This window comes from Gopherus evgoodei, chromosome 1 (assembly GCF_007399415.2).
Source record: "Gopherus evgoodei ecotype Sinaloan lineage chromosome 1, rGopEvg1_v1.p, whole genome shotgun sequence".
Lineage (NCBI taxonomy): Eukaryota > Metazoa > Chordata > Testudines > Testudinidae > Gopherus > Gopherus evgoodei.
In genome coordinates, this window is record NC_044322.1 from 7,942,074 (window position 1) to 7,958,372 (window position 16,299).

Sequence of the window (16,299 nt, forward strand, 5' to 3'; positions counted from 1 at the left end):
ACTCCTTCTAAGCAGATGATCCTACCGTTCCCCATTTTCTTGCAAAGATGTCCAATACAGCTAGTTTTGAGTTGCAGCAGGTCCAGGAATCTGCAAGGGCCACTATAGAGCAAATGTCCAGTACGGCCTTGGCACCCTATTTTGGACAGAATGATGAAGAAAATATGGATGATTTCTTAAATAGCTGTCCTAAAGAAAGTGGAAAGGAAATACAAGGTTCTTGAGGATGCCACCAGCTACATCTCCCACCCTTACCATGTGAGTCTGGTGGTTAAGGCTGCCATGGCTCAAGAGAAGACTGACTGCACTCATGATACTGTACCCCAGAATCCAAAGCCATGCCATTAGAATTGAATTTGGTAAACTTTATATCCTCCTGTATCTGATACCCTGTGAGTTATGGAACTATCACACTTCATGACTATGTTCAGATAGAGTTGTGGGAAAAGGCTTCCAGTGTGGTCCATTTCATATCCTAGGAGAAATGCCAGGACTGTGAGAAGATTTTTGTCATGAAATCATAACGTAGACTTCACCTGGTATCAGGTTCAGGTGGCCTTTACTGTGGGTGATGGTGGCAAGGTAAGCTGCCTCAGGTGGCCAGCAAGCAGGGCTAGAGGGTGTTGCATAGTAGTTTTAACGTAAACATACATCTACAATCTTGGGCTCTAAGATGTAGAGGAGACCTTTGCTACATAACTGAAGATCTGATTTAACCTAGGAACAGAGTATAATGAACAAGTTTGTTTCCATACGGTAGGAACTCCTTCCATCACACTCTCCACTTAACAGGTCAACTTTCTTTTAATTAGGTGGATTTTCGTTGAGCTAAAATGCTTCATCTTAATTGAATGTCTAGTAGCTAATTACAGGAAAACACATAGCAAAGTTTAGCAAAACTATTGTATAGCAGCAGCCTTTAACCTTTAGTTGGAAGAGAAAGCACATTAGAAGCTTTTAGTTGTGATATTGTCCTTTCAGGTCTAAAGCAGACTGTGAGAGTCATGTAAATGCTATCATGTTACACAAATGAGTAGACAAGAGGTAGCAAGATTTTCTCTTATGATGTTAATATTGAACTTAAAATGTCACTGTTGCAGTTATCAGGATCCAGAAAGGGGTTTGTAAGTCTTGCAGGTTAAAAAAAAGGTAAAAAGTCATGACCTTCTACTGTGTGGGGGACAATCCTTTATAAAAATATTGGTAAATTTTGTAATATTTTATTGTACCTATAGATATTCCAAAAATATCAAGATATGTGGCCTAAATAATCAATCTGTAATAACTTTTATACTGTCACAACAGCTAACTAATTTACACTAATGGTCATAAGATCATCATACCTAATTATATGGGAGATAGTACAAGCAGTACATTTGTCAAGCCCTGCTTTTAACACGTGCCAAGCATATTTTGGAGCTTTCCCAAAGTATTAAACTGCTAGTCAGATGGGCCACCGCATTCATCTTGTGTGTCTACACCAATGAGTGCCTCCATGAGAAACCCAGTACTTCCCATCTAGGATTCCATCCAGACTGCTCTCCATGGAATGTGGTGGTGGTGGTTTCATTGTTGTTGTTTGTTTTTGTTTTTGTTTTTTGTATTTGTATCTGCCTTTAGCTAGTGGGTTCCTCAGGTGTGAAGTCTCTACTTTCTCATCTAGCTTCTGGAAAGGTTAAAGGTATTCTCTCCTTCCGTCTGCAGTCTCCTAACTTTGCCCAGTGCATGATACTGTTTCCACTACTCTCTCCCTCCTCAGACCTTTTCTCTGCTATAAGGTGAGAGGATCTCTTCAGCTTTAACTTTCTTTCAGCCTTTTTTGAGGTTGGGTTGGGAGGATGGGTTCTTCTCATGAAACAAAATAGGGCCTGCCTTCTTTGTTGCATCTCATAGCTTTGCTCAGTTTCAGCAGAGTGAAATTGACATGATTTTTGACAGTTTCATGGCTGCCCACAGTTCTGAATAACAGCAGTGGAAACTGACTTGTCTTAACTTCATACTGCTGAGGCTTGAGGAAACTGAGCAGCAGAAATGGCACTGAAGCTGAATGCAGACTTGGGAAACGGCACCGTATTTCTTCATGTTGGGAAGGTTGTCTTTGCACTCAGGAGATAGAAATTTGTTTTCTAAAGAAGGGTTGAATTCTGCAGAAATTGATATATATACATCTCATCTGGCAGGACAAGCATCCTCTTGTCAGAGAAAAGTGGATTTTTCAAGACCCATTTAAAAAATTAAAATACAAATGGATACTTTAAAGGTATACATGAGGTAAAAATCCTCTGAAAAGGTATTTAAAATATTGCAGTTAAACATTTTCCTATTTTTCTTTTAAAAATGGAAAAGAATCATGAAAGTTTAAAAGTAGCAACAGTTAAGCTTTTAGCAATTAAGAAGAAGAAGAAAAAAATCTGTAACTGTTGCGTTAAAGTTAAGATAAGGCTGTACTGCGTGTTATAATGTAAAGCTGTGCTTACATTACAATGTATATTTAAAGATAGCTGTATTACTTAATGGGATTTTCCAGCTTTTGAAGCTGACAAAAGGGACCCACTACCAAGATAGCTTTTGAAATTTACTAATCTAAGTGTAAAATTTCTTAGACAGCACACTTTATTTACCTGAACATTTTCTTTTAAAAGGAAATGTCTTCTTCCAAACCAACTTTCATTTTTTTAAGGGGTTTTTGTACTGGCCAGAGAAAGGCACCACCAAACATGTTTGTCCCACTTCTTCTCTCTCCTCTCCATGCATGTTTGCCTTCTTGCTGTCTCTTAGTTTGTTTTGCTGTAATTGCTAGTGGTATAGGTCTTGCAGGACTGAGGGTGAGCATGCATGTGAGCTCCCCTCAAAAGTGCATGGGCAGTATCCTCCTCCTAATGAGAGAGACAGGAAGCTTAACTGACCATTAGCAAAACCAAACTGTGAAACTGTGCACACAGTGCATCAAATGTGCGAAGCAATAAACAATTTTTTCCTGAGTATCTTTCAACAATTGTAATTTTAGATGTTACTTATAACAATAGTAGATACAGAATCTTGAGACAGAGATACGGTTTTAATGCTGATGGTGTCCCTTAAACTTAGCATATAATTATAAGGTAGGTAATATTGAATAACAAATGTGTGTGTCTTGCAATGAAAGCTGGCAATTATTTATACTCTTAAGCAAATATAGTTGTAGGATAACAATGTATCATATTGAAACACTTTTATAGAATCAGATGATGGAGTTGGAAAAGACTTCCGGAGTCATTAAACACAATACTCTGTATGGAGCTCTCTATTTTTATTGTCCTAATGCCTCAAATGTTTTGATTCACTATAATTCAGTATGTGGCACTCTTTTTTTTATCCTCTTCTTCTTCTTTTTTCTTGTTGTTGAATCAGTGCCTCATCTCGACTCTAGTAAGGCTTTTGATACTCTCTCTCGCATGACCTTCTCATAAACAAGCAAGGGAAATACGACCAAGATGCACCCACCTCATAGTAGCTCCGTAACTGGTTGGAAAACTGTTTCCAGAGACTAGTTATCAGTGAAAAGCAACGAAGAGTCCTGTGGCATCTTAAAGACTAGCAGATGTATTGGAGCATAAGCTTTCATGGGTGAATACCATGCAAGGCACTGCATTTAGCTGTATGGAATGGAAATCTATCAGCCTCATGAAGATTTATATCTGCCTCTGGAAATTTCCATTACATGCCTCTGACGAAGTGGGTATTCACCCACGAAAGCTTATGTTCCAATACATCTGTTAGTCTTTAAGGTGCCACGGGACTCTTTGTTGCTTTTTACAGGTCCAGACTAACATGGCTATCCCTCTGATAGTTATCAGTGGTTCACAGTCAAGCTGGAAGGGCATATTGAGTGGGGTACTGCAGGATTCAGTTCTGGGTCTGGTTCTGTTCAATATCTTCATCAGTGATTTAGATAATGGGATAGAGTGTACACTTACAAAGTTTGCAGACGATACCAAGCTGGGAGGGGTTGCAAGTGCTTTTGAGGATAGGATTACAATTCAAAATGATCTGGACAAACTGGAGAAATGGTCTGAAGTAAATAGGATGAAATTCAATAAGGACAAATGCAAAGTACTTTACTCCACTTAGGAAGGAACAATCAGTTGCACACATACAAAATGAGAAATGACTGCCTAGGAAGGAGTACTGAGGATAGGGATCTGGGAGTCATAGTAGATCACAAGATAAATATGAGTCAGCAGTGTAACACAGTTGCAAAAAATCAAACATCATTCTGGGATGTATTAGCAGGAGTGTTGTAAGCAAGATACTAGAAGTAATTCTTCCTTTCTACTCCATGCTGATTAGACCTCAACTGGAGTATTGTGTCCAGTTGTGGGCACCACATTTTAGGAAAGATATGGACAAACTGGAGAAAGTCCAGTGATCCTGCACCCTGTTTGGGGGCTCCATCTTTTGTATCTTTGGGTTATTAGGTATCTAGTAATTTTGAAGCTTCATCCTTCTCTAGCTTCTGGAAAAGAGGAACTTTCTGCCCTTTGGGGCATCCTGGTTGTTGAATGGGGGAAAGAGCTCTGCTCCATTAGCCTTCCTCCAGAATCTTCAGGCTGCTGCAAGGAGGAAGGGTCTGTGTTACTTCACTCCTGTGTTCCTCAGCCTGCATGCAGGACATGGGACGTTCTCTTCCCCCTCCCCTGCGCTTGCTAGCGGGAAGACTGCAAGTAGGTTTTTCAAGCCCTATTGACGACATTTGTAACATATACTACGCTTTTCTGTCCCTGTGCCAATAATTAGACATAAAGCCATTCAGAAACATTACATTAATATCTGTAAATTTAATACATCTTTTTAATAATAGCTTATTTAATGTGGAGTTGGACTGATGGGTAATGAAACAATGGGAAACTTGAAGTGTAGCCACACTAAATGTAAATGCCCATTCTCTAGCATCATAAGACTAGAGCATCCTTGCAAAATTCTGCTTAAATGTTTGTCCCAAATGGGTTTTTTGATTCACAAGTACTTATTCTTGATCAGTATCATGGTCACGGTGGGCAAATGGATCTTGTGCCTGTTCCCATAAATTTAGTTTTACAAGATTAAAGTTAGAGGAAACGTGACATAAAGTTGCTGCTGCTGTTGTTACTTCCCTTGAATTTTTCTGGACATGCTTTTATATTTCAGTTGGTTGCTCAGCTGGTTCCTTTTGAAATGTTTGTTAGGGACTGGTCTGTTATTGCTTTTTGCATTGTTTTCTTGCAGTAATCTTCTAAAACCTTACACCAGACTAGTACTGTATTGAATTTCAGTTACCCTTGCTTTATTTTTCATCATAAGTAGCAGCAGGGATCATTTGTGACTGAGAGGTAATGAAAATAGAATGTGCAAGCAGATGTGCCAAGTTTAATAACAGCTAACCTTCATGATCTGACGAACAACACCAGAAGAGTCGTCTCTGAATAGTTTTAATGCTTCAAGTCCAGTCTCCAGTTTCCCTGAAATTACTTGTTTAAAAACTCTCTTCTCTCCCTGTTTACCTATCTCTGCTTTGTTTTTCCTCTACCTCCCACCACTTGTTGAAAATAATTCTGACCGAAATGTTCGTGCTACATAATCTTTCCTCAAATAGGGGTCCAATCCAATACCCATGCAAATCATTGGTAGTCTTTTAATTGACTTTAGTGGGCTGTGGAGGAGGCTGCAGGTTTAGGAGAGTGAAAATGACATTGGCCTCATTCTTTTGCCTATACTACAATGCAGGACAATGTCAAACTGGTGAGGTAAGAATCCCAGGAAACAGAGAAAAGAGACTTTCAAGGGTAATCTGAGCAGTGGTGGATCATGCTCTTTCTACCCATCAACCCTTTGGCTCCAGGGGAGGACATTTTTCTTTTCTCCCATCAGATGATAGTGTTGGAAGTACTGCTGCTCCATGCCCTGATGTTCTGGTGAGCTGAAACTGCTTCAGTGCTTGGCCTGCTGCATGTGCTGTTTCTTGCTATTTCCAGCATTTGTGGGCAGATAATATCCAAAAATGCCAGGTGTGTTTTGTGAAATGCTTAATACACTTGTGTTTAAAAGATAATCAGTGTTAATAAAATTACACATTGCCCTTCTAGTGCTTGCATAATTGCACAACACAAGTTATATCACGTTCAGTAATTGCTGAAAAAATAGTATAAATTGCAGGAATTTATACTGTTCTACGTTAAAAGATTTTCCCTGAGTTCTGTAGATAAAGCAGGTTCTCACAATACCCTGCAGGAAACCACAAACTACAGAAACAAGACCAGAAGGACCACGTTATTTTGTTGCCTACTGTATTGGAGATATTTAATCATAGGTTGTTTTTTACTGTGTGACTCTGGAAATTCTTGTTTTATGTTAATTTATAAATACTTTATATACATTTGAAGGACTATTTAATATTTAGAAATTCGTATATATGTAACTTCCAAAATTGATTTTAATAGAACATTTTGTTACTTAAAAAGAAACAAAATATTAAACACTTTAAAGGCAGCAAATTCATAAATTGGCTTAATAAACAACCTTAAAATCTTGTTATACCAGTGATTTACTTAGCAACTCTCTTATAGCTTGGCTTTTGCATTCTTTCAAGAGGAGATATAGGCATTGCATGAATGAGCAAGTCTCATGTGAGGTGATAAACCGGCCAGAAAAGGAATAACTCTGCAACTGAGTATAATCTACCTGGTGAGGGAATGGAAAGAGCAGGCCTCTCTCCTCACTTACATCCTCCTGTTAGTGGCTTTACTTGTTGTAACCTCTAACCCTTTCCGTCTTGTCAGTGTTGAAGGCCTGGTCTACACTACAATGTTTTGCTTATGTAGCTGGGTCAGCTAAGAGTGTGGGGAAAAAGATCACACCCCCTACAGCTATAGATGTGCTGGCAAAAACCCTAGTGTAGATGCATGTATGCTGACGATGTGTTGGCTTCTGCCTGCTTCTGCTGCATCTACGCTAGGGGGCTCTGCCAGCATAACTGTGCTGACAGCTATATTGGCTAAGGTGATGTAGTGTAGATGTGAATTAAGCTGTATTTGTTTAGCACGCTTGCTGAATGCTAATTTAGTGAAAGTTATATCACTTTGCTAGTTAAGATGCATCTGTTTTCTACCAGCGTAGGTCCTGATCCTGCAAACGCTTTCACAGGCCTTAATTTTCACATGTAGCTTATACCATTGCTTAGCTCACATCTGAATTTGTCCAAGACTTCCGTGGGAGATGCAGTCACTTATAACAGATATAAATTTGTCTGTGTATTTTAACACAGGTTTATATGTGAAGGAGCTTGACTACATATTTACTACGTATGTACTTAGATATATTTGAACTTCTGTCATGAAACATTACCAGTGTAGTTGAGATCAGCGCTTATAGTATAACTATTTCAGCTTTTTTTTCACTATGCAATCTGTTTGTGAAAGAAACACATCCTCATTTATTATGTGATCAGGTGACATCAGTTACAGTATTCCATAACTGTCTGTTATGATACAGCCTAATCATTTAAAAACGTGAACAATTCCATGTGTATTGTGGATCTAGAGCCTTAAAAATGTAATGTATTAGATTGTAGCACTAAAGGAGGTTCACTGGCTTGACTGATACTCTGGTAATACTGTTGCAACAATATAATTCTAGAGCCATGTTTTGAATGTTTTCCTTCCATCTTTCTTGTCTGGGAAGCAAGGGCCCTGGAAACTCTTCTTGACACAACATTCTCCACTGATCCAGCTCCTTGCTTAATACTCTTCATCTGATCTGCAACAAAAATTTAAAAATAAATCTTAATACAGCATAGCAGCCATTATTTTTTAAATGAATGTCCGATGTGAGGAACTTGAAATACACAACAGCTGTCTTCACATTTCTGGAACTTGACATTCAGCTGGCAGGTGGTCCTCAAATTTGTAAATAAAACCATAGGTCTAGTAGTATTGCAAGAGAAGAGTATAGCTATTGTTGTAGCTTTATTACCCTTGAGATGGATTGCATTATTAAAAAATATCAAAAGAAAAAAAATAGATGTTTGTTTTACTATTGAGGAGATATTATTTAAATATTATCAGGGAGACAAAATAATGTATATAATAATAAGGTAATGTAGAATAGAGTAGAAACAACTCTCCTTCCTTCTCAGATATTTTTGTACTGTGGTTTTTATCTTTATAAATAAGGAAATGAAAAATGTCAGTAGGCACATGAGAAGTTTATAAGGATAGGTGTGTGCAAGGTGAAACCTAGAAGGAAGGAAGTACATTTTGGAGTGTGGGTGGGGAGGACAGCAGTAGTTTGCCTCTCCCCTGTTGTTTTCCCAAGTACTCAGTCACATACAAATCACTCACTTTTTTGGTGGAAGTGTAGCGGCTCTTTATGTATCCGTTGGAGAGTGTGCACAGATCTATACCTGTGTTAACTCTGCAATGCTGCTGGCTTTGGTTTTGGGGGAAGACTAATCTTAGGGCTCTTAATGTTTAAGTGGTAGTTCATGTGTTTTAATTATTATTGTAATAGATTGATTTTTAGGTGGATTTTAGGTGCCAGTGCTACAGTCACTGCTGTCAAACATTCATTGTTACTTAATTGGTGTCAGTGAATTAGATTAATATATAATATTTCACGTTTTGTTTCTCGTAATGATAGTTGTTAATATCATTTTGCTCTGAAGATGAATATAAGAGGCAGTTACTAAAGTTAAGTTAAATAGACTGAAATAAAATGCAGGAAGGGTTGTTTCAACTCTCCAAGTATTGCAAATCCCAAGCATTCAAAAATCGAGTCAGATCTCAAAGTATGAGACTAACTTAAAAATCATGGGATTTATGCAAGAATAAACGTTGAGTTCTTTATTTAATTTGAAATCTTCAAAAATCAAAGGGCAGTTTTCATAGTTTTCTTCTTAACCATGAAGGCTTGAAACTTCTTTTTTAAAAAGTGAAAGCTGAGATTTTTACACAGTAACATAATTCTATCAGTTGGGGCAAATATCAAACTCACAATAAAATCCCAAATGTTCACAACTCTGATACATAGCTCCCATGTATCTACTGAATTCAGCTGTGCTAATAATCTTGTTATTTTATGTTCAGGAATTTTGAATGTATTAATTTATACTTTTATTTCTGACAAATGTAGGGCCTCATCTTGAAATAGGTACTTGTGTGTGTGCTTGCTTCTGCATATAATCCTATTAATGTTTATGGGACTATGGTCAGAAGTAAGCATACTTCAAGAGTTACTGTTTGTAAGACAGAGTTAAGCTTTATTTAATAAGTCTATTGCAGATAGGAATCACTATCTAGAAATAAGTAATTGAAAGAAAAATTTTAAAATATGCTCTGAATTCTAACGTACTTTCTTTCCTTTGTAAAAATTACTTGATAAATGCATAAACAGGGCAGGGGGAAAGGGACGGTTTGCTCTTGGCCTCCATAGAAGAGGACCTCCACATACCGGGTTGCAATGCCAGTCATTGAAATTTGGTCCAACAGCCCTGCTGTCACAATTAAGAGGCTGCTGATCCAAAACCAGGTGGCTCTGCCACGTGGGATGAGTGCAGTGTGGGCTTGTGCTCCGGTACATGTCGTCTCCAGCCGGCTCTCAGGGTTAAATTTTTTGGAAGATTGTGGGGAGGAGGGGGAGTGAAGTACTTGAATTTCAGATTTTACCCTGGGCCCCACAAAAACCTCTGTTTAGCTCTGTGCATAAAAATAGTAATTGTAAATGCATCTCTTTTTGTTTAAAACTACACAATACATTTATCTTTTTGCAGGGGAACTGGCTTGTTTTCTTTCAAGATTTTTCTCACAATGTTGAAATCGGTTTTATTAATATAATATTAAATAGTCTATCGTAGAATGTAAGTGCACATAAACTTCCATCTTGAATAGAGGCTAGGTTAAAAATAAAACTCTTGACATTATACAAGTGTATACATGGAAATTGACAGGTTTGTCAAGGTAGGAAGACATCAAATACTTTGTCAGTCAGTCTGCTTTATTTCCTAGCAGAAGTTCTTTGTTCTTGAAAAATTTGAGAATACCATCTTTAAAGAACAATCTCTGATACTTATCTTTTCCCCCCTAACTCTACTGAAACGCAAAACAAACCCAAAAATATAATCACTCTGTAAATTGAACTCTAATGGTATAAAATCTGTTTATACTAAAGTGAATTAAATATTTTAGAATAATAGAATCATAGAAAGGTAGGGCTTGAATAAAATCTAAAATTGCTTTTAAATGTTTATTGCATATATATGTCTGCTATTGTACAACTCTTTTTCTTCATCTAACTAGAGATTACAACCATTTCATCTGAAAACAAGCTTCAGTGTTTCTATCAGTGTACAACTCAAATTCAGTCCAAAAATACTAAATTACTTTTGTACTAAATTCCACACCAGTAGGTTTAAGTTTCGAATGCACTATAGTGCATATACTCTTTTTTACATCGAGATCTGACTGTAAATTTTCAAATGAGGCTGCCTGAGTAAAAACTTGTAATGCTGTATTTTTCTTCTTGCTTTTGAAATTTACACCCTATATTTGTGAAGGCTTAAAAACAGAAACTTGTTTCCCACTACCTCTGAAATGTTTATAGATTTCAGCAGTTCGTGTAACAGGGCTATTGAAGTCAGTGGCACTTCTCTAAGAAACAAGTCATTTTGGAAGAATATTGCATTTTTAGTAGGGCCATCAAGTGATTTAAAAAAATGAATCACAATCGTGCTGTTAAACAGTAATAAAATACCATTTATATAAATATTTTTGGATATTTCCACATTTTCAGATATATTGATTTCAATTAAAGCACCAAATACAAAGTGTACAGTGCTCACTTTATATTTATTTTTGACTACAAATATTTGCACAGTAAAAATCAAAAATAGTATTTTTCAGTTCACCTAATACAAGTACTGTAGTGCAATCTCTTTATCATGAAAGTTGAATGTACAAATGTAGAATTATGTACAAAAAAACCCTGCATTTATAAATAAAACAATGTAAGACTTTAGAGCCTACAAGTCCACTCAGTCCTACTTCTTGTTCAGACAATTGCTCAGAAAAACAAGTTTGGTTACAATTTGCAGGAGATAATGCTTTCTGCTTGTTGTTTACAATGTCACCTGAAAGTGAGAACAGGAATTCACATGGCACTGTCGAACTGACATCACAAGATATTTACATTCCAGGTGCACTAAAGATTCATATGTCCCTTCATGCTTCAACCACTATTCCAGAGGACGTGCACTGTGCTGATGATGGGTTCTGCGCCATAACGATTCAAAGCAGTGCGGACTGACGCATGTTCATTTTCATCATCTGAGTCACATGCCACCAGCAGAAGATTCATTTTCTTTTTTGGTGGTTCAGATTCTGTTTCTCTGCATCGGAGTGTTACTCTTTTAAGACTCCTAGAAGCATGCTCCACATCTCATCCCTCTCAAATTTTGGACGGCACTTCAGATTCTTTGGAGTGCTATAGCTATTTTTAGAAATCTCACATTGGTACCTTCTTTGCATTTTGTCAGATCTGCTGTGAAAGTGTTCTTAAATGAATATGTTCTGGGTCATCATCTGAGGCTGCTATCACATGAAATATATGGCAAAATGCAGGTAAAACAGAACAGGAGACATATAATTCTCCCCCAAGGAGTTCAGTCACAAATTTAATTAATGCATTATTTTTTTAACAAGCATCATCAGCATGGAAGCATGTCCTCTGAAATGGTGGCCAAAGCATGAAGGGGCATACGAATGTTTAGCATATCAGGCACATAAATACCTTGCAAACACCTGTTTTTCACTTTCTGGTGATGTAAATAAGAAGTGGGCAGCATTATCTCTTGTAAATCTAAACAAACTTGTTTCTCTTAGCAAACGGCTGAACAAGAAGTAGAACTGAGTGGACTTGTAGGGTCTAAAGTTTTACATTGTTTTGTTTTTGAGTGCAGGTATGTAACAAAAAAACTGCATTGGTAATTTACACTTTCACGATAGAGATTGCACTACAGTACTTGTCTGAGGTGAACTGAAAAATACTATTTCTTTTATTTATCATTTTTACAGTGCAGATATTTGTAATGAAAATAATATAAAGTGAGCACTTTACAGTTTGTATTCTGTGTTGTAATTGAAATCAATATATTTGAAAATATAGAAAAAACATCCAAAAATATTTAATACATTTCAATTGGTTTACTATTGTTTAACAGTGCAATTAAATTTTTAATCCCAATTAATTTTTTTTTAGTTAATCACATGAGTTAACTGTGACTAATCGACAGCCCTAATTTTTCAATATGTTTGCTATCATAGTTGGAAGTTTGGGCTTTGATAAGAAAACTACTGAAGTATATTGGTCCAATGTCACCTATAACAATACTTTACATGTACTATGTAGCATCTTTCTTCCAGAAGGATCCTAAACAACTTTATAAACAATATGCAGGGATGATTTCACCTGGTTCTGAAATGGAGTCAATTATATGCAGCTGAAACTGCCAGGGAAATTTAGGTAGACAGGATGTGATAATCAGCGTTGGAATATGGCCAGGCCCTCAGAGCTAATAAAATTCTTACTCTTGAAAAGAGTTATATGGAATTTTTAATGACTGCAGTTGGCCAGGACTTCTGTTTTACATCTTATCTGAAATATGGAACCTCTAACAGTTTGCTCTATGCGCTTAATAGAGAGGTAGGCAGGAATAGAAAGCACCATTGGTGCTTATTCTGTTTTTACATTCAAATATGAACTTGATAGGATGTTGTTACAGGATACAGTAGATGCTTATTAGTAGAAATATGTCAGTGCTCTTTTGCTATGTTGCTCCTAACCGGCTTTGCTGTTATGGGGAGTGTCGATAACTCACAGGAGGAAAAGTGTTCCTGGGGGAAATGTTGCTCGTAAGAGGCTGTTGCTCTTACAAGGTGTTGCTGCAAACAAGTATCTACTGTATTTACATTAATTTTTAGCTTGTCCCCCCTCCATAATTATTGTTCAATCTGTTTAAATGGAATTAAAGTAAAATGTTTTGTGCATAGTGTATTATTACTCTTAGTAGAAAAATGTGGTTTTAAATGTCTGGAAATGCAGACCAAGGAATATCCTATTGCTTAAGTGTAGAAAGACAATGACTTAAACTATCAGAGCACTACTAGGAGTCTTGATACATCTGGAGAGTTCTGAATCTAAGGAGGGTTAACAGTGATTCAACAGTTCTTCCTTTTCTTTGTGCTGCTGTAGTTTGGTTCTCCTAGTGCTACAGAGTACAGAAACCTACTGTATTTAGAGGGAAAGTAGCATAATCCATTTTTATTCTACAGCAAGATTGTTTCAGACTTGGACCTTATAATTCAGAAGTATATTGAAAGCTTTGCAAATCCCATTTTTGCCAGAACATGATTGAATAAAGTCACAGTGCCAAATTCTGCTGATATATTGGTGTAAACTTGGCACAACACATTTGAAGTGTTTATAATTACTCCAGATTTATACTGACACCCAAAGAGCAGAATTTGGCTCACAATGCCTTGGTGTAAACCATGGGACAATATAGCGAGCTTGTGTTGAAATATGCTGAGTCTTCTGTTCTTTTGCCCATCTCTAAAATCAGTACTACTTGGCATTCACTTACACCGAGCACTAGCCTCAGTTCAATAGGCTGTGGCAAGCAATTGGTGTAGCTGTACCACTACTGACCCCTAAAGGTAGAAGGGTGCATAGAGATTTAAACCAGTTCAGCTAAGTGGGTCCATGCTGATGTAGCTACACTGATTGCTAAATCAGGACATTCCTGAGTGAAGGTGATGCATGGAAGTAAGATGAGTCCCGCATCTGAAACAATTAGCCTAGTATGTTCAGATGCAGTCAGGGAGAGAGGACTTTCCAAAAAAAAAAGTTTAGATGCGTGAAGACCAAATGTTTTTATCTGATAAACTAATGTAAAGCTGAAGAGACTTTAATGAAGTAACTGGAGCTTGAGGGAAGGAGCTCTTAATCTATGATGTCCACATGCAAGTGGTTGTGAGGCAGTTAATGCACAATTATCAAACAAATCAGCTCTTGTTTTGCTCTTCTCTTGGCTATAAAGGCTGCCTGATGGTGTATTTGAACTGAAGTTACATAAAACCCCTTTTTAATTTATTGCATTGCTGGTATATGGCTGTGTGTGTTAATGGACTTCCTCCCCTGTTTTTTGTAGGACATTCAGTCAGAAGAAAGCTGCAATTGAGAGAGAATATGCACAGGTAAGTTCTAGGATATATTTTCCTTTATTGTCTAAACCATTCTTCTCCATATGTAAGGGTACATTAACTGATTAGGAAATCTCCTGCAGCATTATTTTGCATTTTACATTGGCTGTCTTCTGTGCGTCAAGAAATACAAAATATCTTTCTTTATCATTTGGATCTGATATTCCTGGCTGTGCTGAACAATCTCTATTCTCTATCCTGCTCTGAAGCCTGACTTGGGAAAGATCTAGGGAGAAATTGTTGGTCTTGGAAGTGGTCCACAGCAACTTTTTTCAACTGTTTCTCGGGGTCAGAGTGGCAGCCGTGTAATTAGTGGAATCAAATTGGTTAGAGGAAAAAGTCATTGTAGCAGCATCTTCGCATACTTGCCTTAAATATAGCCTTGTTTAGACCCTACTTCCCCTTGGTCGGAAATAGACCAAACCTAGTGAACTTCAGCACATTCTACAAGGACCATCTATTTCCCCATGCTTTTGTTGAAGGAGAGGCGTGGTAAGGAGTGGGATGGGTATTGATTTAGTGGATTTTGATTCTCCCTCTTGTCAGATTCCTTCTGCTTTGAGGACAATGAGCATCTGCTGGTTTAATTTGTGACTTCTTAATTTATGGCAAAAGTTCTTAGAGCCTAGGTTGGCCTCTTTAAAATGTTAGTTATAAATCTAAAACAAAAAAAGAATAAAGAAACATTGAAGAGTGGGACTTCTTATATTTCTATGTAGAGTAAATTTTGTAAATCATAGCAGCAGCTAATTTGTCAAGACTTTAAAATTTTACCATACACATTTTATTCATGGTGAAATCCTGCATACACATTCTCAACCTGGAACTAAATCGAAATGAAACCTCTTTTATTTAAAAAATGTTGTGTTTAGGTCAGTCTTTTGCTGTATATTCTAACAATATCTGTGTGCATATACACAAACTGAAAACTAATGCATTAGATCTAGATTGTATCAAAAGTCAATAGATGACTCTGATGCTATCTGTGTATTCTTTGATACGTTAGACTTTACATTATTGTGTCATTGATCACTTTGGCAGTTACACTAAAGTAACAACTTTTGAATAGCAGGATCAATATGTTTTGTTTTAAGGCTTAGCATTTTTAACTAATGCTCTAGGCCCAGGTTTTTAAAGCTATTTTAAAGCCTAAGTCTCCTTTTCAAAAGGGATTTAGTTATTTAGGAGTCTAAATTGCACTGACAGTCAAAAACGAGATTTAGACTCTGTGGCAATGCACCCCTGTATTCAGATCTTACATTGTAATAATCTTTGTGCAGAATATGCCTTGCGAGGCATCATTTGAAAACTAATAACTCACTGGTGAATAATATCACGATGAAATGCATGTAGCAACATTGTATGTAAAGTTATGAATTCCCCATTTATAGTGTTGGTAGCACATGTTCAAACCCATGTAACCCTGATAAGTCAGGACCTGTCAAGCAGGTCTTAAACAAAGGAATGTGTGTGTACCTCAATTTACATGTAAGTACACCTCTATCCCGATATAACGTGACCCGATATAACATGGGTTTGCCTATAACAGGGTAAAGCTCTGACACACTGCTCTGAGCAGCCTGTTAAGGGTGTCGGGCCAGCCTGGGGCCGAGGGGTTCGATAAGGGACAGAGGGTCTTGGGGGCGGTCAGGGGCTCCCCTTCCAGGGTCTGGGGGGCAGGAGCTGTGGGAGGGCACTTTTGGGGTCCTCGCAGTCCCAAAGTGGCCCGGGGGATTAGCGGGGGACTGGGAACAGTCTGCTCTTCTTCTCTTGCTCCAGCCCCAGCCGTGTTGCTTGGGGGGGAGGAGGGAAGGGATCCCCCCTGCACTCACCAGTAGCGGCAGAAGCGGAGCAGCCCGGCCCCAGCTCGCTCTGGTCCATTCCACCAGCTCCCAGGTGCAGCGCTCCACTTCCTGCCTCAGGTGAGTTCAGGGGGTGTCCTTTCCCCAACCTCCCCACACTCACCTGTGGCGGGAAGTGGAGCACTGTGGCTGGAAGGTGGCAGAGTGAAGCTGGCTGGGGCCATGTCACT

The 16,299-nt window shown here is 37.9% G+C and overlaps 1 protein-coding gene across 2 annotated transcripts in view; it reads left to right on the forward strand.

Annotated features, from left to right (window-relative positions):
• Positions 1–16,299, forward strand: part of FCHSD2 (FCH and double SH3 domains 2) — a 255,056-nt gene that overhangs the window by 43,378 nt on the left and 195,379 nt on the right. For both annotated transcript variants that reach the window (XM_030557388.1, XM_030557397.1), the window contains exon 3: positions 14,216–14,261. In XM_030557388.1, coding sequence (XP_030413248.1) covers positions 14,216–14,261 — 46 coding nt within the window. The remainder of the gene's footprint in view (positions 1–14,215; positions 14,262–16,299) is intronic.